Source organism: Scleropages formosus, chromosome 24 (assembly GCF_900964775.1).
Source record: "Scleropages formosus chromosome 24, fSclFor1.1, whole genome shotgun sequence".
NCBI classification, from domain to species: domain Eukaryota; kingdom Metazoa; phylum Chordata; class Actinopteri; order Osteoglossiformes; family Osteoglossidae; genus Scleropages; species Scleropages formosus.
In genome coordinates this window covers 1,537,044-1,557,617 of record NC_041829.1, presented here as the reverse complement: position 1 = coordinate 1,557,617, position 20,574 = coordinate 1,537,044, and the positions used below count along the sequence as shown (strand labels likewise).

Below are 20,574 nucleotides of genomic sequence, written 5' to 3'. Positions count from 1 at the left end.
GCTGAAGATCTGTTTTTGATAATACGATAAATAAAATAAATAAATTAGCAGCTTAGGAAAATTCTATTAAATATCACCTATTGCTATCCCTCATTCATTCATTCATTCATTCATTCATTCATTCATTCATTCATTTATCAGTGTTTAAGTGGAAATTCTGCAAGTTTCCCTGCTAAACATTATAGTATTCAGAAGAGAAATGGTTAAATAAGCAATGCAGCTGATAAGATTCTTTTTACTGAAACCAGAATTTTATAAGTCCAATCTCAAGGCCAGTATACTGTTGTGAACTAGAACGAACTTAGTTTAACATGCTTCTGTAAATATTAAAGTATATAAAGCAATAAATTCTACATACAAAAGATAGAAATAATATTATTATGGCTGAAAACATTTAACATTTAACTTAAAGTCTAAAACATTATAAATAAAATCTATAATATTATATATACGTATCAATATATAATCTATAATTATATGTTTGATTTGACTGAACTGTAATATTTCGTATGTTACTTTGTTTTAGTTACACACATCAGTTGTTTGCTTTCAATTTTTAGAAAGGCAGCTATCATATGGAAGCATTGTAAGCAATTAAAACACACTGTCCTTTTTTGCCAGCTCAGCTTTTCAAGGGATATTCTCATGTAGTTGCCACTGAGACCTTAGCTTTTTTCCATTGCTTCCTCAGTTTTGAAACTACAATTCAGACCATCATCATGTTGATGACAGTCAGATTCCACCATTGTCAGTCTTTATTACTGTCCAAGCAATTTCCCACAAAGTCCTATTTCAGTCACTTTTTATTTTTTGCTTTTATCAAATCTCCTATTGTATAAGTATCCACATTTTTTCTTTAAACAGAGACACTTATTTCAGTACAAAGAACTGTACAACATATGAATTATGAATTGTACAGTAATCTAACTCTTAGTTAAAGGCATTAAATTAGTTTTATCCCAGGTTTCACAACTTTTTGTAATTATTCAATCACATGCTATCCCAAAAGCCCTACAAACAACTGAAAAGGAATTAATGTAATTAAAATTAAAAAAAAAATCTCCCCAAACACAGAGCTTCAATGTAGGCTACAGTATATAGATCAAATACGACTAGTTAATACCAGTTAAAATCAGTTTAGTTCAAATTGGAGTTATTTAGTCCAAGTTTAAAGAGAAGAGGTGGTGTGAAGGTTTGGCTCCAGTACTGAATGAAGGCACATGGAGCTGTCAAAACCCCTCAAATCCCTACAATCCTACTCGATTCACCCAGTAAAAGAAAGCATTTGCCCACAGGGATAATTTATAACTGAATCACTGCAAACCAGCATGGCTTGAGGTAGAGGGAAAGCACAGCAATAGGGGAGCCGGCTGGTGCTCTCATGCCATGGTTTGGGCTGCTGGGCTTTTCTCGTCTGAAAGGTTTTGGTTTGAATTGCTCTCGCGCTCTACTGTCCTTGGTCGAAGTACAGTACTGGACTTAACCTGCTGTGTAAATGGGTACATGGGTAAATCACTGCATCCGATTTAACTGGCACATTAGTTAAGTTACTACCTAAAGAATAAATAATAATAACGATGACGATGATGATGACGATCACTAATAATAATGAATAAGTAAATGAAGATAATTGGATCGTATGAAGAGAGTGTACAAAGACAGATATGGAAGAATTACGCGGCAGTTGTGATTGCTTCACTCTCGGTCCGGGACTTTTGGCGGCTCGGGAGAAGGAAGGCGGGCAGCCGTGTTCTATAAATAGCCAGTCCGGCAGGGAGCGAAGCCAACAGCGAGCTGCATCACTCTCAGTGTACAGTGTATAGTGTAGTGTACAGTGTACGTGCGCGGTGCCGAGGACCACGATGCGCGCGCTGCTCCTCACGTGCGCGACCCTCCTGGCGGCGGCAGTCGGTCACAGGACCGAGAGAAGCGGATCCGCCGCCAGATGCCTCCAACACTGCATCCCCGACGAGATCTTGGGGCAGTTATTCCTCATGGCCCATCGCTCCAGAAGCTCGCTTCCAGTAAGTAAAACTAATGTATTAATGTAAAAAATAAATAAATGTATACTAGTCTATATAAGGGGGGCGCGGTGGCGCAGTGGGTTGGACCGGGTCCTGCTCTCCAGTGGGTCTGGGGTTCGAGTCCCGCTTGGGGTGCCTTGCGACGGACTGGCGTCCCGTCCTGGGTGTGTCCCCTCCCCCTCCGGCCTTACGCCCTGTGTTACCGGGTAGGCTCCGGTTCCCCGTGACCCCGTATGGGACAAGCGGTTCTGAAAATGTGTGTGTGTGTGTGTGTGTGTGTGTGTGTGTGTGTGTGTGTAGTCTATATAATAAGCATGTATTCGTGTAAAATGATGCGCGTGCAGAGCGCATCATTGTACATCGTGTCACCAAGGTGACCTAGCCGGAGAGTCCGAAGGTGTCAATAGGAAAACATGATGTCACAAATACTGTAACTACTACAGCTAAGGATTACAGCACTAACATAGTGACTAAGGGAAGCAAATGTCTTCTTTTGCAGAAGGATGATAATAAACACACAAAACTCCTACCGAACTTCTCACGGTCTCTGAGGGTAAGAGGCTCCTGACGGAGCGCATTTCACTGTAAGACCGCAGTAAAACACAGTGCACCATCCTGCTGCAATTGATGTGGCTAGGAACGTCCTAACCAGCAAAGTGGAACACACACGTGTACAATTCATTCATTCATTCATTCATTCATTCATTCATTCATTCATTTATCGTTTTTACTACAGAAACCAACCGGAATAAGAGTTATAAAGGAGATGCTGCATTTCTACTTCTATGATGTCTTCAGCTATGAGTCCCTGGAAATCAGCAACCAGGAGAAGATACTGACTTCCCTCTCCCGGATGAAAGAAGATGTGAGCTACTGTGTAAGTCCCACTGCCAGTCAAAGTGGCATCATGGCAAAGAGCCGCAGAAGTGTCAGCTCTCATATGACAGGAATGAACCTGGGAATATGTTATAGAAAAAGTACATTTACAGCATCATCAAATTCCTCATGATGCAAACACTAGTGCTGAACACTGTTATTTCTGGGGCATGTAATACCTAACCCATGAAAAAACTGACCTTTTTTTCTTTTGCAGCTGGGATTGTACCCCAGTAAACTGTCCTCCAAAGACAAAAACCTCATTCGAATAATGAAAGCCACATTTACTAAGGTAATCTTTAATGCACATTACATGGCAATTGCTGTAATTATCATAAAACATTATAGGTGTTTTGAGTTTTTTCATTAATGGATTATGTCGCTGAAGCCATCATATATGCTATAAAGATAAATATGTTTTTGATCGTGTTGTTCATACACAATATAGAACACAACAGCAGTGATGGCATTTTGCATATTTACTTACTTTTCAGAGTACAGCAACAAGACAATGTTACTCATATATGATTGTAGAACATTTAAAGTTGTTTGCTCACATTGCTTATATATATTTACAATAAATGCTTATTCATAAAAGGGATCTGATTTTTAATGTTCAGCTATACAGGCAATTCTTCAGATGTAGAATTTCTTGTACTTGAATGAAGCTGTGAGCCTTGAGTGAGGTGAATACCTTTCTCACTGTGCTTCGGCAGATGAGGACTGCAGGAGTGTACAAGGCCATAGGAGAGTTCAAGACTTTGCTAATCTGGATGGACACCTACATGCACATCAAAAATAACAGAAAGAAACAAGAGAAACAGCCAGGAGCACCAACATCTGCCACGGAAGTTACCTCCTTAATGTGAGGAAAGGTGGAAAGCACCTCCATATGAACCAGTAAATCACTGTTTACCTCCTACATCTGTCTTATACTTGAATGCACTTCCTCGCCAAGCCAGGCACAGGGCAAAATAATATAATTTTCTTTTAAATTACAATTTTTTTAAGGATTTTAAGTATTTTTGATGATTTTGACAGAACCAGAGGCTACCTCAAAGAGAAATGTAGCAATACAAATATTTAGAAAGCAATTAAGTTGTCATAACCCAACTCTCTGTGCCCACCTCCATCTGTCGGTGGATCACCAATTTCCTGACAGACAGGCAGCAGATAGTGAGGCTGGGAAAATTCTCATCCGAAACTCGCACAATCAGTACTGGAGCCCCCCAGGGATGTGTGCTCTCCCCACTGCTCTTCTCCCTGTACACCAACGACTGCACCGCGAAAGACCCCTCTGTCAAACTCCTGAAGTTTGCAGACGACACCACACTCATCGGCCTCATCCGGAATGGCGACGAGTCTGCCTATAGACAGGAGGTCCAAGAGCTGGCTGTCTGGTGCAGTCATAACAACCTGGAGCTGAACACGCTCAAAACAGTGGAGATGATCGTAGACTTCAGGAGAAACACCTCAGCATTATCCCCACTCACCATCATGAACAGCACTGTGGCAACAGTGGAGTCATTCAGGTTCCTGGGCACCACCATCTCACAGGACCTGAAGTGGGAGCCCCACATAGACTCCATCGTGAAGAAGGCCCAGCAGAGGTTGTACTTCCTTCGTCAGCTGAGGAAGTTCAACCTGCCACAGGAGCTACTGCTGCAATTCTACTCTGCAGTCATTGAGTCCGTCCTCTGCACCTCTATAACTGTCTGGTTCGGCTCAGCTACGAAGTCAGACATCAGAAGACTGCAGCGGATAGTTCGGACTGCTGGAAGAATCATCGGCACATCCCCCCCAGCTCTCCAAGAACTGCACTCGTCCAGAGTCAGTAAAAGGGCGAGCAAAATCATTCTAGACCCCTCACATCCAGGCCACTTCCTCTTCGAACCCTTGCCATCTGGCCGGCGCTACAGAGCACTGTGCACCAGGACAGCCAGGCATAAGAAAAGTTTCTTTCCTCAGGCCATCTACCTCATGAACACCTAAATCTCTCCCCTAGAGAGTAAACCGTGCAATACATAATGCTATTTATATTTATAACTATTTATCACATTTCTCCTACACTCCCTTGCATTTGTATCTAGCGACTATTTTTGTACTATTTTTGTATATTGGGTACTTTATATTTTTAAATATTTTTTATCCCTTGCTCACATACTCTATCTTCTCATCTGTGTCTTGTCACTTTCATTCTGTCTGTGCTGTGGTAGTTCCTGTCACCAAGACAAATTCCTTGTATGTGCGAACATACTTGGCAATAAAGCTCGTTCTGATTCTGATTCTGATTCTGATTCTGATTCTGATAAAAAGTCAAGAGTTTGATCTTTGTAATACAAGCTGCAACCAGTGGTCATTTTAAGGGAAACACTTTTGGGGTGATAAAATAAAATAGCACAGTGTTCTGTATCTGTTAATGCTGTATTTTAAAGTTGCTGTTGTTTAAATTATAATTAGGGCATATGTATATATATATATATATATATATATATATATATAGAATTTGCACAGGAAGATATGGCACAGTAAACTTTGATACATTTCTAGTGCTACATAAATACTGATGAGTACAGCTATTTACTGCAATCTCTTGTCATACATAAACATTTACTGGACATGTAACATGTGACACCCGAGTATCTTTTCCACTGAAAAGAAAATTTCTATTTATTTCTGCATCATTGTTTTGAAACAAGATTATTAATAATTTATTTTCTCTATTTAAATGGAGTTTTGATGTAAATTAAGAATGCAGGAATTATTGTGCTTTTCTATTTATATTTTTAAATGCTAATATATTTGTTTTATGATTACTTATTTTACCGAGTATTTATCTCTTGTTTGTAAAGATGTTTTGTTCATTGCAGCCTGGATCAACATGTTGACCATTTAATTTTTTTACGCTGATATTGTTCGTTGTTTTTATTAATAGGCCAACCTATTACTGTAGTTCATCATAAATTATCACCACATGACTGCTCTCCTGTATCTTTGTAAGAACTTATTGGTCAAGTACTAAATAAAAAATAATAATCAAGTCAAGTCAAGTGGGTTTTATTGTCATTCCTCCATATAGCTTGCATACAATGGAACGAAATGTCGTTTTTCCGGGACCATGGTGCAACACAGAACAGTACGCAAGACTACATAAGGTGCAAATACAACAGTGTGAGATGAGTGCAGGACAATAAATATACAGAACAGGACAGTAGATACACAGGACATGGGCTGGAAACTATGAACCATTTTGTAGTGTAGCAGCAACAAGTATTAAGTACACACGCACTTTCAGAACCGCTTGTCCCATACGGGGTCACGGGGAACCGGAGCCTACCCGGCAACATAGGGCGTAAGGCCGGAGGGGGAGGGGACACACCCAGGACGGGACGCCAGCCCGTCGCAAGGCACCCCAAGCGGGACTCGAACCCCAGACCCACCGGAGAGCAGGACTGCGGTCCAACCCACTGCGCCACTGCACCCCCAAGTATTAGGTAATTAAATAAAAAACGAGTCCCATAATAAAAAGTGTGTGATGCAGCATTGTAAGCGCCGGTGTGCAGTGGTATGGAGTCATGCTGGGTTAGCTATTTGACTTTGCCAGGTGAGCGTTGGAAGGCAGCAGGGTGTTGAGTAATCTGAGTGCCTCAGGGAAGAAACTGTTGCGGAGTCTGTTGGTGGTGGCACGGAAGCTCCTGTACCTTCTGCCAGATGGCAAGATGGCGAAGAGTCTATGAGAAGGGTGAGAGAGGTCGTCCACAATGCTGGTGGCTTTGTGGATGCAGCTGTTGTTGTATGAGGTGTCGATGATGGGTAGAAAGACTCCGATGATCTTTTCAGCTGTTTTCACAATTCACTGTAGGGTCTTGCAGTCAGAGGCTGTGCACGGTGAGACAGCCAGTCAGGACGCTCTGTAGAAGGTGGTGAGGGGGGAGTTAGGCTTGAACTATAATAAAAATAAGTACATGTGTAGTGCACCTGAAAATTAATTCTGCAGAATGAGTCAAAGGCTTCATAGCATATAGCTGTGTCCAAAGCAGCTAATGTTTGCACTTCTCACAAGTGTGTTGCTGACACTATGGAGATACCTAGCATAACATTGCAGAGAGCGCCATTCCTCGCAATTGTGTGTTTGTCAGACAGCTGTGAACCTTGTGGAGTTTGTGAGTGGCACCATTGCACACTTGTGGGGTCTAGCTGGGGCTCCCACTTTAGGAGGATGGTGTTATCCAAGTGAATGAAGGTTGAAGGTTCATCCCTGTCTATCAGACATCACTTTTGTCCCTCTGCTTGTGGCAGGTATGCCAAGGACTTGCTGTGTGATCTTTTTTCATTTGTTCATCAGAGGGTACAAGACTGATTTTGAATATGAGAGTTTCCATTCCTATTTAATACAGTAACACCCTTGAACTGCTGTAACCCCAGATGTTTGTTGGATTGCGAGGTTTCGTAGGAGAGCAGTAGACCCCAGTTGGGCCAGCATGGCCAGTGCAGTCCAGTACTATATGCTGAACGAAGAGTGGCAAAATAACACACACACACACACACACACACACACACACACACACACACACACATTTTCAGATCACTTTAATCACAAGGTTACATTTGCATTGTCGCATTTAAGTGTTCTTCACTAGGATTTTCAGTGCTCCAAAAAAAAAAATCCCCTCAAAAAAATCATGAAAGGTTCTGCCTGACCGACTGATATCAGATCTTGGCTCCGAATCTGAGCTCAGTGCACCTTTCAGCTCAGCCTCCAGCTCCACTGTGGGAAGTCAGAATTTTGAAGGCAGCTGTCAAAGACAATGTTGCTTTGCCGAGCCACGTGACCTGAGACACCTGAGTAACTTAACTTGGAAAGAGGTACTGGCTCTGCTGAATCACGTGGAGGACAGCGACTCTTTCATGGCAGGCAGGAGGCGACTTAAAACTTTATCGTTAGTTTTTAGCTCAGTAACAGAAATCGACATCACAATGTTGTTTCCTTCCCTGCCGCTGCCTGCTTTCCAAGTGCACTTCGCTACAAGAACACCGATCAGCGATCGCTGAACGAGCCGCCGGCGCGGTCGCATCAGTTCCCTTGGCACTCAGCTCGAGTGAGACTCCCCCTAGTGGCAGAGGCGCGCATGTGCACAAAGTTAAAAAGAAAAAGAAAATAAAAGGAAAATGCCTTTCGCACTTATCACCCTCTTAGCCGAGGAAAGGGACGCACCGCGCAATTTTCCACTTTCGTTGCATTTCTAGAATTTAAATTTACAGCTGAAATTCAATTAATTGGAGCACGAATTACATCTCATTTGTCAAGAATAAACTGTAACATTAATACAATAAAAAACTACTTTCGAGTGTATTGTGTTAGTTTACATCCCTCTTGTCGTTCTGCATACAAGGTGAAGGTGGTTTCCGCATTCTTCTGAAGCGCGTCAGATGGGGTTGGCACTACGTGTGGTTCCCAGCAGGGTTGGCAAGGCTCTGACGTCACTGTGGCATGGGGGTGGGGTGCAACGGCAAGCCTGTAGCACTGCGCCCCGCTGCAACAGGGGGCGCTGTTCCTCTTATCAGCACCAGTTTAAGGTCCTGCATACTTATATGTCCTGTAGCTCCCCATTTACAGTGTCATTAAAGACGATGAAATGAGCCCGAAAGGTGCAGTAAAAGTGCAGTTGAATTTACAGTATACTGGTAGTGTATGCTTAGAGCTGCTGTTTTGGACCCAGAGGTCACAGGTTTGAATCTCACCTCCAGCTGTAGTACCCTTGAGTAAAGTGCTTACCCTCAATTGCTCCAGCAAAAATCACCCAGCTGCGTAAGTGGGGAAAAATAATGACACTTAGCGTATCATTGTAAGCTGCTTAGGAGACTGTTAGGAGCAACATAGAAAAATGTAAATTTAATGTTGGCAGGCGATCACATTTCATACAAACTTCTCACGCCTCTAAACAATGCCCAGAACCAGAAACGGAACTGCCAGTGAAACCTCGTGGAAAATCCATTGCTCTGTGTGTGAGAAGGTTTTCTCCTCAGCCAAAAAATGTGTTTCACGTTTATTGTTGAGTCAACTGTAACTGTAGTGTGTGAGTGAAGAAGTACATGTGTGTGAGCTTGAGCTTTGCCTGTAATAGACTGGTGCCCCGTTCTGGGTACATCCGGTTTTTTCTCCCTCGGCTTTCAGTTGGGAATATTTTGTTACTTTCCTCCGTGGCCAGTAGGCATACTTATAACTTTATAAAAGCATTGATAATGTGTTATGCTAGTCTGTAGTCAACTGTCTTCTTTGTTTCTTTGTCTGATGTTTTATTTCTTTGCGTTATGCCTTTGTTCAACAGTCTATGTCACTGTGTGGGAAGAGCGCTCAATAAAAATAAATTGAATGTAAATGTAACAATTCTTCAGTAGCAATCCAGCACAGATATAACTGCCACACCTTTAGATGCAGCAGACCTTCCCCCACCTCCCACGCCACATGCCAGGGTTTGAGCATGTTGCTGCAAGCCTCCTGAAGGAGCACAATGCAAATTCAGCAAACCACAGAGCGCTTCACGGAAAAGCTGCGCCACCAGCCCGCCTCACTGGAAACAGCATTTACTCATAGCGTGGCTTAGGGAACTCACACAACTCACCAGCCTGCTGTTGCTCAAATAACCAAACACTAATTATGAATGAAAAATGCTCACATCGCTGATATGCACCGGAGCTCAGCCGCGTCACAAGTTCATGCTCTGTTGGTTCTCACCACAACGCAGATACATGCTGGCGAGAAACCACTCGGACTTACAAGAAAACTCACCTGTTATGCAGCTTTTGCAGGGGAATTCAAAAGGTTTTGCTGAGGGCAGTGCAAAGTGCTTACAGGTCCGACACTCACAGCTTCAGCTGTCTGTAACATTATTTCAAGCAACAGCTGCTTTGCTTGAAATTACTCATTAGCAGGGATGGAAATGGAACAGAAATAAAATATAAAGAGCTACAAGAGGCATGTGACACAAACGCAAAATGCCTGAGTACTTCACATGCTGTCATTATAACTGTGAGGTAAAGCTTGTGGTCCATAGTCTCAACATTTGGGCATTAGAGTTAAATTCAGTGTGTCTTGTAATTTCATGGTGTAAAATTTCTGTGCGCTGCACCACGCTCTAAAGCGTCAGTGTGGTAACTTAGGTAAAACGGCAGTCTCCCAGGTCTGTATAGCTTTTCTATCTTTCTGAAAGTCTTCCAACAAGTCTAATTTGACACCAGTGCAGTCTCTGAGCTTCTGGGTTAGGTGGAGGGATGCACTGTGGTGCAATGAGTCATCCCTTGCAGCATTCTTAACCAACACATGTGGGCCCTTCACGATTAGCCATCATTAGTTATATTTTCCTCTTGAAGAAGGTGACTTCCAAGAAGTATGCTACAGGCCACATGTCATTAATTAGAAGATTATTAATGGTTCTAAAAGCACATTTTATAGGCCTTCCTTTTATAGACCTTCTGCTGCCATCAGTAGTTCAAGTATTCAAATGTCCCTTCAGCATCAATTTCCACCTCTATCGAGATTGAAGCAATGATACCTTTTGAAATGAGTAACGCAATCTCAGCATCTCTCATAACTTAATTTTTTTTTAATACAAGGGTTTTCACTGCAGAGTTTGCCTCTGAAAATAATACATGTGGAAACAACAGGCTTCAGAAGCAACCTGAGTCAAACCACAGAAAGCGCAATGGCTAAGTTACAAGAAAGAATACCAGAAGTTGCAGGTCTACTGAAGTATGCATTAAGTGAAGAAACAAGACATCCTTGCACCATAGCTCTAAAGAGGGAAATCTACTTTCTATTAGGTTCTGTGTTGTTATTTTAGGTTGTGGTGGTTTTCTCAATTTACTTCCCTGCAGATGGGCTCAAATGGGACAGCTTGTAGCGTAGCAGTTAGAGCTGCTGCCTCTGGATCCAAAGATCTCAGATTTAATTCCTACCTCTGGCTATGGTACCCTTGAGCGAGGTATTTACCTTAAATTACTCCAGTAAGAAATTGCCCAGCTGTATAAATGGGTAGCTAGTTATAAGTTTGTACCTGTAGTAACAATTGTAACCTTAACATTGTAAGCTGCTTTGCAGAAAGGTGTCAGCTAAAGGAATAAATGTTTCAGGAACACAATTCAATCTGCAGATAAAACTGTCTTTAGAACTTTAGGAACACATCAAGCTTTCCAAGGATCAGTACAAATTTTAGCAGTGCACCCAAACAAACAGAATATATATGTGATCAAGATGATATCCTGGCTTTGCTTTCCTATATCATACTTATGATATCCTTGGTTTCATTGCTGTATTCCTGCAGTAACAGCTGGATGGCTAACGCTAACTTTTCTGGGTAAATCACACATTACCCACTACAGTTTCGGCAGTGTGACTTCTTTGTCTTCACAGATTAACATGTCTGTCACCGCAGGCCACAGCTCAGGTAGGCCTGCGGCAAGAGCACCCCTGCAGCAATAACACAGAAATTCCCAAAAAATGCTGACAGTATGTGCTTATGTCTGTCATTTTTGGAAATCCACACACTGGAAATGCCCAAATAAGGAGCTCCACTGAAATTATTTTTTGTCTGAAATAATGCAGCAATTCACTCTCTGTCGAGTGTAAACATATTAACATAACTGATTGCCATTAGGACAGACTCTACTTTACTAGACTCTTCAGGAAAATTAGAACATGAGTTGTAGAACATTAAACAATATCAGACAACATACAAAGTGACAAACTTTTTAACTGAAAACCAGTGAACTTAATTTTTTAATTGAATGCTTCAATGATCATTGCATTTCAAAGTCTAGTAGGTTTTTGTCACCAAATTATATATTAAAGCAATAGATAACAAGAAATATTTTTAATATCAAAGCAATTACAGAAAATAAGAAAAGTACAACAAAGCAAAATGTTATTTTGAATTCATTTTCGCAGCGCATGCGTGATTTTTTGAGCAATAAGAATGATGTGCACAGCATGTTACGTATAATTTACTTTAAAAATCTTAACTCACCACAACTATAATGTAAGGATGGTTAGAGAGTCTAGTTTTGAGTACTGTGTGTCTTTCTTTGCTATGATAGCATGGAAGAAAGATACAGAGATACCAAGAGCTTTCATTCTATTCGGAGAAATGGGGTCATTGGGGATGTATAGTGGTAGCCACTAAAAAATATCAAAGCCACAAAGAGACATTGCTGCACACCATTCTGCATGATCTCATAGACGAAGGGGGTCTTTGAGTCCTTGCTGCACTGTACCCTTCATCAATGTTCCATACAACTGAGACATGGTTGAAGCAATAGGAATGGAGATCATAAGAACTACAGCGCCAGTCTTGACCATTTATACACCACAGCTTCAGGGATGACTTTGTGTAAAACCTCTCTCATGTTTCTAGAAAGCTGCAGGCAGCCTGTCCACATTTCCGCACAGCGACTGATGATCAAAATGATTTTAAGGATTCTGTAAACTACATGAATTTTGCCAAACCACTACAAAAAAATTCCTCTACCCAACCCATGAACGTAAGAGCCTTCCAGGGAATCCATGAAAAGCGCTTTGTGGGAGGAATAAACCACCTTCAGTATGTTTGCCGAGGTTTATGATTTAAAGGAAACAACCTCCAATGAGAAACCCACAAAACCCAATGCACATCCCCTATAACCTCATGCTCAACTGCATATCGACAAGGCATTTGTCTTCAAGAGGTATAAAAACCCTTGCATCTGACGTTTATCACCATTCTTAGTGCAGCAGAATAACGACACAACAAAACCATTTTGGTGTGCAAAAAATAGCCCCTCAGGCCTTCTGAAAACTTCTAATTACTGAAAATATTGCAAGAAATGCATTCACATTGGAACCTATTTCTTTTTTGTGGAATTTTCCTGATGGCTTTTGAACTAGCAAGCAGTAAAAACTACATTTCTGAAAACTTGGATGCAGATATCACAAAGCTGAAAGTATACTTTGTAAGTATAAACACTCTACTTGCTTACATTAAATGAATGAAAGAGTATATTAATTAGCACAATTTACTGAAATTGTTTCCTAATGTAACTGTAAGTTTCCTAACCTAACTATATGTTTAAATGTTTAATTAATTAAAAATGAAAAATGTCACTGGCCGCGGTATTGCATGGTAACTAAACAAATGAAGCATCAGCCGTTATTTGGCTCTTAGTACTGAGGAAAGCCAGAATTAAAAAGAATTTGAGCCATTAATGAAAAAACACGGGTAACTCATAGAAAAGTCAACTTTTCAGATAAATCTACATGAGAACTTTGAATGTAACCAGTAGGTATACTTATAGCTCTATAATAAGTTCTTCATTATGGTAACCATTAGTTGACTGTCTTCTTTGTTTGTATCAATTTTTCTTGCTGTATGCCTGTGTTAAAGTGCTCTGTGTCACTGTGTGAGAAGAGCGCTCTATAAAAAATAAAAAAAATAATAATAATAATGTAAATGTAAGCTGAAATGAGCAAGGCAAAACATCTATAATAAACTGATCTATTACTTTCTTACAGAACATATCTGGAGATTCGTCCTTGTTTGGAAACTCCATTTTTCTGAAATATGTGGCTACCAAAGAAGCAAAACTGGAGGTGAACATCTAGATGTCACTCATGATGAAATTCACTTTCAGACTGAGGTCACTGTTTAAAACTCCTTTTCTTCACCTTTTTTCCACCAAACAGGATGCCGAACAGTGGCTGTTGCTGCTTGAAATCCTGGATGTGTACATCAGCATTCTGTCTAGGATGAAGACCCACGCTACCAGTGATGTGAATAATGCCATTAATCGAGTCCTTTGCAGAGTTGAGACTCTGAAGAGCAGCTACACCCATCAAGGAGAACGTCTGCTGAAGAGACAGCTCCAAGAAGTGTGGGCCACAAAAGTAAATAAACACCTCTGTCAATTGATCACTATCCTTACTTCAATCCAGAGCTATTTATTAACTGATTTTGCACGCTTATTCATCACTAGAACAGGAAGGCTTGTGTTGACAGTTAAATTGAGAGTCTTTAGGTTGTGTTTCCATGTTCTGAATTGCTATGCATCCTGCTGTCTCCATAGGAACACTGTTTAATTACAAATACTGTCTCTCGCACAGGACAGCCTGCACTCACACAAGCTGCTGCCGTCCATTTGCTGTTCTAGGCTGTACTCAGTTGTTTGGCCATTAACTGCACCTGCTTCTCTGGAGTTGAAATTGTATTTCAATGCCTTTAGCTGGGTGGTAACAGCTAGTAGTGTAAGGCACCTTACAACCGGAATATTGCTGGTTCAAGCTCCAATCCCTACTGCTGCTGTAGTCCACTTGAGAAGAACACTTAGCCTGAACTGCTGCTCTAAGACTTCCCAGTTAATAAATGGATGATGTTCTCTAGGTTGCTTTGAAGATCATCAGGTGTTGGCTAAGGAATGGTCTAAATGCGGTTTCACTGTGAGAAATGAAGGGAACATTTTCATACAACTGGTCCTGTTTACAGAGTAAATATTGTTGTTTTTAGGTAAATGACACAACTGTCCAGCGTAAGGCGGTCAGGGAGTTTGAAATGGTGTACCAGAAAGCCTCTGAGGTGGCCGTCAAGATCCATCAGAAGAAGAACTCCAGGACAAGGCGATCAGCCAGCAGATTCTGTGAAGGATGATCATCATAGCGTGACAAACATTATCTTCCTCACTGTACGGCTGAAGTATGCATAATTATTTAAATGTCTATTTATTTTATTTAAGGTATTTATTGAAGCAGAACAATGTACTGTACAGCATTACCTTTACATTCTAATATTTTTCATCACATGGTTTTTCATTCATATACTAAATGCTTGGCCTACAAGAGAATTGACAGGAATGAGAAAAGCATAATTCAGTCACGTGAAATGAGACTTTGTAAGTGAAGTGAAAGTAGATCGAATTGCCTGAATGTGTAATGAGAGGACTATGCAAACCACTTTGTTCTGTGCCATGCATTTACTACATGTTCCCAGGTACCTCAGGTGTAACAGTTTTTCATTGTAAAGGTTCTGTGCAGGTGAAAAATTATTTAAAACACATTTATTTAAATTTTCTGTCAAACTCTCATATAAACAAAGAGTGCTCAGGTGCAGTTTAAAATAAAGTCATTTTATGAAGCAACCTTTTCACATTCATTTTCCCTTCAGCTGTCCTCCACCTCTCAGCCACTCCACCTCCCCATAAATGGTCCTATAGAAGGCTTAAGAGCTGGGATTTAGTGCAAAAAGTGTGATAATTTAAAGCATCTTCTCAACAGTGACTGTTTTGCACTGACGATACTTTTATGTATTGCCACATTTTATCCACATTTTTTTGATATTTCATTAAAAAATTAATGTTCCTGAACTGAAAACCCAAGAACGTTCACACTAAACTTCTACATAGTTGACCTTTGTAGTTCCTACTGCCTTCACAAAAATCTACCTTATATAAAAAGGTTAAATCAAATCAAATCAAGCTTTATTGTCACATCATCGTCAACCTAACATGTAGAGAAGAGTGAAAATCTTTAGTGCAGCTCCAGAAAATGCGGTATTGAGAGTATGTCATAGTTAAAACACAGTATATATACGAATTGTATTCGCAATATCACTGATGATTTATATATTTTATTATATATATATATTATTGAATGTTTCTTATGATGCTCAAAGGCATATACAACAAAAATGAGTCACACTGAAATGTTTTTATTTTACACTGTGGTTGCATTGCACTCCTAACATGAAAAAAAAAAAAAACACACACACACACACACACACACACACACACACACACACACACACACGGGGAACTGTAGCCTACCCAGTAACACAGGGCGTAAGGCTGGAGGGGGAAGGGGACACACCCAGGACAGGACACCAGTCCATCACAAGGCACCCCAAGCAGGACTTGAACCCCAGACCCACCAGAAAGCAGGACTGTGGTCCAACCCACTGTGCCACCACACCCCTCAACATGAAAAACATTTATTTATTATTACTTATTATTTTATTTTTATTTTTTTATAGAGCGCTCTTCTCACGCAATGACACAGAGCGCTTTTAACACAGGGATACAGCAAGATACATTGATACAAACAAAGAAGACAGTCAACTAATGGCTACCATAATGAAGAACTTATTATAGAGCTATAAGTATACCTACTGGCCACCAGGGAAAGGAACAAAAACTCCCAACTGAAGGCTGAGGGAGAAAAAAACCTCTGGGGGTCCACAGGCCAGTGGTTGCCTACCCCTCCTGGGCATTCTAGAAAGTAACAATTTGTAAGTCAACGTTTAACAAGTAATTATAAGGTGGGTAAATGGCATCTTGGATTCCTAGCTCAGCATGGAATGTCTCGATCATCATGGCAGATGGACATCATCCTCCGTCAACACGGGATTCATCTGTCACCACTAGCCGGCCTCCTCAGGTCTTATGTAGCGAGGTAGTGCTCAACGAGAAGATAGGACAGAGTTAGTAATTTGTTACTTAAGCAAATTTAAAATGCATTTTTGTAAAGGTGATAAAATAAACAACCAAGGCAGGTCGAATTACATTACAAGGTGGAATGCCTGAGTGAACAAGTAAGTCTTAATCTTTTCCCCATGACAAAGAGTTGAAATGAAATCTCAGAAGGGAAAACTGTTTAAGCATATTTATTTTGTTGGTGTGAAATGATGCCCCCAAGGTGACTAATTCACTGATGAATCTGTGAGATAATGGGCCGTATTTCAGTTTCCATGCAGCCCTATGCAGAAATTAAAGTCATTCTTTGCACTTGTGAACTGGAAGATGACTCAGTTAGCAGACCTTTGGGGACAGGCATTGACCACAGAACACCAGTAAAGACATCAGGCCTCAAAGAAATTCCAAATTCCATAGTACACCTCCCTTGAGTGTGGAAATGTTGCTTCGCCACAGTGTCCGCAAGCAACGTGGCAGCTACTCCAGATGCACTGGAAACGGTGTGGTGTGATTTCCTGCTGTTTCTGCATTCTGACGGTGTTCTTGGTGTTTATTGTGCTTGACGGTTTTTCATAAATCTCCAAAGTCAGAACAGCTGGTTGCTTAGTGGTTAGAGCTGCTGCTTTTAGACCCAAAAGTTGCAGGTTTGAATAACACCTCTGGCTATTGTACCCTTGAAGAAGGTACTTATCCTAATTTGTTCCAGTAAAATTACCCAGCTGTATAAATTAGTAAATAGTTGTAGGTAGACTAACATTGCAAGTTGCTTTAGAGAAAAGCATAAGTGAAATGAATACATGCAGTGTGTTTGGGTACCACAGTGTAACTTGGTTGCAGGCATAAGGCTACATGACAGACAGCTAAGCATATAATCCACAAATACTACAAAATTGAGTGAGACTCTAACATTCACATTTAGCAGATTCTTTTCTCCAGAGCGACTTCCAATTAACACTACATAGTGTTAGTGTCAGCCCACACACCTTATTCACCAAGGTGACTTACACTGCTAGATACACTACTTACACTGGGTCACTCATCCATACATCAGTGGAACACACTCACTCTGTGACACTCACACGCTATGGGTGAACCTGAATACCATGTCTTTGGACTGTGGGAGGAAACCGGAGCATCCAGAGGAAACCCACACAGATACAGGGACAACATTCAGATTCCACTCAGACTTAACAGGGATTAATTCTCACCCAGATACTGTGAGACAGCAGCTGTACTCACTGTGTCTCAGTCTTGCCTATAAAACTAAATGGTTCAAATCAAGGGACTAGAATCTGAAAATATTAGCCACTATTATTGCAATCCTGAATACTAGCTGATGCACAATGTGAACAGTCTCAGAGTCAGAAATGAAGCAGCACTACATATTGCAGTTGCTAAGAAAGAGCATTACAGAAGAGGAACACTAAATAATTAGTTAAGCTCTCGACAAACATGTAAAACATACTATATATGACGTACAACGTACAGAGTGTAAGATTATACAAAACTGAACCATATTGAATTGCTTTTTGTAATTTCAAACATAATCATCCAAAATTTATTTTGTGGTTATTGCTAACATTATGGTTTTGTCTAGACTATTAATGCTCCCCTTTTTAGTTTCCTAGAAATACACAGGAGATGGATACAGTTTTTTTTACGTCATTAGTGACAAATGACAAAACGGAGAGGTCTTCAGCCGCGAAAATGATCAAGCCCCCTATTTAAAAAAACTTCCCCAGACTTAAAGGAAATATATTCAAGAGAGGCACCCACGAAAAACCACAATCTCACACTATCACAAACTACGCATCAATGGGGCATTTCTTTGACTTCACACCCTATAAATACACAAAGCTGCAGCATTCAGCATCATTTGCTACAGATCAGGGCTCAAAAGTAGTCCACAAGTGAACATATACCGTGTTAGACTCTGACTCCTTAACAAGAACTTTTGGATTTAGGCCTTTGGATCTCAGACTTTGGACACATGGGGTCACTTCAAGGTCTGCCTCTTTTCTGTGGAATATTTTTACTTTCTCTTGGATGGACATGTGCCACTGACTACATACCGGATAGTATGAGGGAAGACATCAAGAAGTTGAAAGACCACTTTGTAAGTATCAACACATTCAGTGATGGTAGTACACTAGAGACATAGTCTTTCCACACACTGCACTGAGAACTCTTGCCGCTGCCACGGCAATCGCTATTGCCAAGCCTTTTGATGGGCTTGAAGCTCAAGTATTTGTCACATACGACCACCAGCTGCAGCCATGTTGCTGTGGTAACAGTGTTTATGTCTTTAGTTGAAGAACTGTTGTTTTCCATACAAACCTTAAGTAACTTTGTGATCTTTGGCCATACGAAGTTCAAGACTTAATGTTCATCACAACTGAAATGGGACTGTTAACAATGACATTCAGCCATATAAAAAACTTTATTAGTCAAGTTTTTTTATACAGAACCACCAGTACAATTTGCTCTACATCAATTTATGCTCTATCTAGGGCAATTTTAGTAAACCTTTAAATGGCACAAAGGCAGGCCTCACTTGGACCTGAACTTGTGGTAAACAGTGGTACTTGTAGTACCTTGTGGTAAACAGGACAAAAAACACACAGCTATCAAAAAAATACAAAGTAATTCAAGCCTTCAGACCGAAGAGCATCAACATTGCTGTTTAGGATTTTGTAAGAGCCACTGGAATAATGGACAGAGTAAAATAAAAGCAAATGTGTGAAACTTGTCTAATTTCAGGAAACAAAGGAAGGAGATAAAGCGTTGTTTGGGAACCCAGTTTTTCTCAAGGACTTCGAGAACTTAGAATCCAAGTATGAGGTAAATGGAAGAACTTTATTAAACTATTACTTGTGAGATTCATCACAAAATTCTTCATCTTAAACACACCCACACACATTTCCGGAACTGCTTGTCCCATACTGGGTTGCGGGGAACCGGAGCCCACCTGGCAACACAGGGCGTAAGGCTGGAGGGGGAGGGGACACACCCAGGACGGGACGCCAGTCCATCCCAAGGCACCCGAAGCAGGACTCGAACCCCAGACCCACTGGAGAGCTGGACTGTGGTCCAACCCACTGCACCACCGCACCCCCCTCATCTTAAACAACTTTTCCCATTTTTCTCCTGGCAGGAGGGTTCACAGAAGCTGCTAGTGAACGAAATCCTTGACACATACATCGTCATTTTGTCCACCTTGAGGAATCAGACCAAAGACAAGGATGTGCAGCTGAGCATTGCAGCAGTCACTGGCAGGATAGAAAACCTGAAGAGCCATTTTTTGAAGAACAATGACCTGAAGAAGAAACTTCAAAACCTCTGGGCCATTAAGGTATGCTGTCATTCCCTCTGTTCAGCGACATCATGATCTTTAGGACCCATGAAAACAAATCTTAATAAGCTGTGTTGTCTAAAGGCAGCGGAGTTTCTCTCTGGATATGGTGAGGCTTTACCTGCATGCAAGAACTGATTAATGGACACAGTTAAATCTTTCCATGTGTTGTCAAAGTGAAATGACTTGACACAGATTTCATTCATATTCTGTGAACCACATTTGGAAGTGCAATAGAAATCCTTATCATGTAATTTTACATATTTATTTCAAATAATTCAGGGATCTTAAGTGAGTAGAGTTCAGTACAGATGCATTTAATTGCTGGAGGCGATTTACTGACGGTCACAGTGTTGCCTCCGGGAGTGAACCAGGCCTCCAATGTCAGCGTCACACTTGTTTCTTTGCAGACGGGAGATGCCATTGTTCAGCGTAAGGCGCTGTTGGAGCTCATGGCTGTGTTCCAGAAAGCATCCAAGCTAAACAGCAGAATCCAGGAGAGAAAGCAGAATCGAAGAAAGAGGCGGCAAGTTCGAAGAACCAGGATACACTCAGTTTAGATCAGTTTATTACCTATATGTATTTATTTTATTTTATTTTATTAAATTTAATTTTATTTAATGTATTTATTTGTGGAAAACTTGGATGTGAATAGCAATACATTGCATTTTGCACAACTGATTTTACTTGATAGCACCACATATATGACTGAATAAAAGCATACAAAAGTGGACATTGCACACTTGTATTGAAAAATGGTTATGACTTAAAAACAATTTCAAGAAAGATGACATCTGTTTTGTGTTTACTAGCTCAAATAATCAAATCTATAAA

The 20,574-nt window shown here is 40.7% G+C and overlaps 2 protein-coding genes across 2 annotated transcripts; both read left to right on the top strand.

Annotated features, from left to right (window-relative positions):
* The first annotated feature begins 1,808 nt into the window (after positions 1–1,808).
* LOC108936487 (interleukin-10-like) lies at positions 1,809–3,929 on the top strand. The gene is made up of 5 exons (XM_018755854.1): positions 1,809–2,024; positions 2,524–2,577; positions 2,761–2,901; positions 3,118–3,192; positions 3,617–3,929. The coding sequence occupies exons 1-5, from the start codon at positions 1,863–1,865 to the stop codon at positions 3,767–3,769; spliced, it is 585 nt and encodes a 194-aa protein (XP_018611370.1). The 5' UTR covers positions 1,809–1,862; the 3' UTR covers positions 3,770–3,929.
* Positions 3,930–18,468: 14,539 nt separating this feature from the next.
* Positions 18,469–20,347, top strand: LOC114909445 (interferon gamma 1-like). The gene is made up of 4 exons (XM_029248957.1): positions 18,469–18,504; positions 19,149–19,229; positions 19,543–19,740; positions 20,151–20,347. Exons 1-4 carry the CDS (start codon positions 18,469–18,471, stop codon positions 20,298–20,300), a joined length of 465 nt encoding a protein of 154 aa, XP_029104790.1. The 3' UTR covers positions 20,301–20,347.
* Positions 20,348–20,574: the final 227 nt, after the last annotated feature.

What these genes read in the sequence shown, in the direction of transcription:
- LOC108936487 (XM_018755854.1), top strand. Translation starts at nt 1,863, where the DNA reads ATGCGCGCGCTGCTCCTCACGTGCGCGACCCTCCTGGCGGCGGCAGTC. An exon ending in GCTCCAGAAGCTCGCTTCCA is followed by an intron (nt 2,025 to 2,523) that starts GTAAGTAAAACT and finishes CTTCTTTTGCAG; the next exon opens with AAGGATGATAATAAACACAC. An exon ending in AAGAAGATGTGAGCTACTGT is followed by an intron (nt 2,902 to 3,117) that starts GTAAGTCCCACT and finishes TTTCTTTTGCAG; the next exon opens with CTGGGATTGTACCCCAGTAA.
- LOC114909445 (XM_029248957.1), top strand. Translation starts at nt 18,469, where the DNA reads ATGAGGGAAGACATCAAGAAGTTGAAAGACCACTTT. An exon ending in ACTTAGAATCCAAGTATGAG is followed by an intron (nt 19,230 to 19,542) that starts GTAAATGGAAGA and finishes TTCTCCTGGCAG; the next exon opens with GAGGGTTCACAGAAGCTGCT. An exon ending in AAAACCTCTGGGCCATTAAG is followed by an intron (nt 19,741 to 20,150) that starts GTATGCTGTCAT and finishes GTTTCTTTGCAG; the next exon opens with ACGGGAGATGCCATTGTTCA.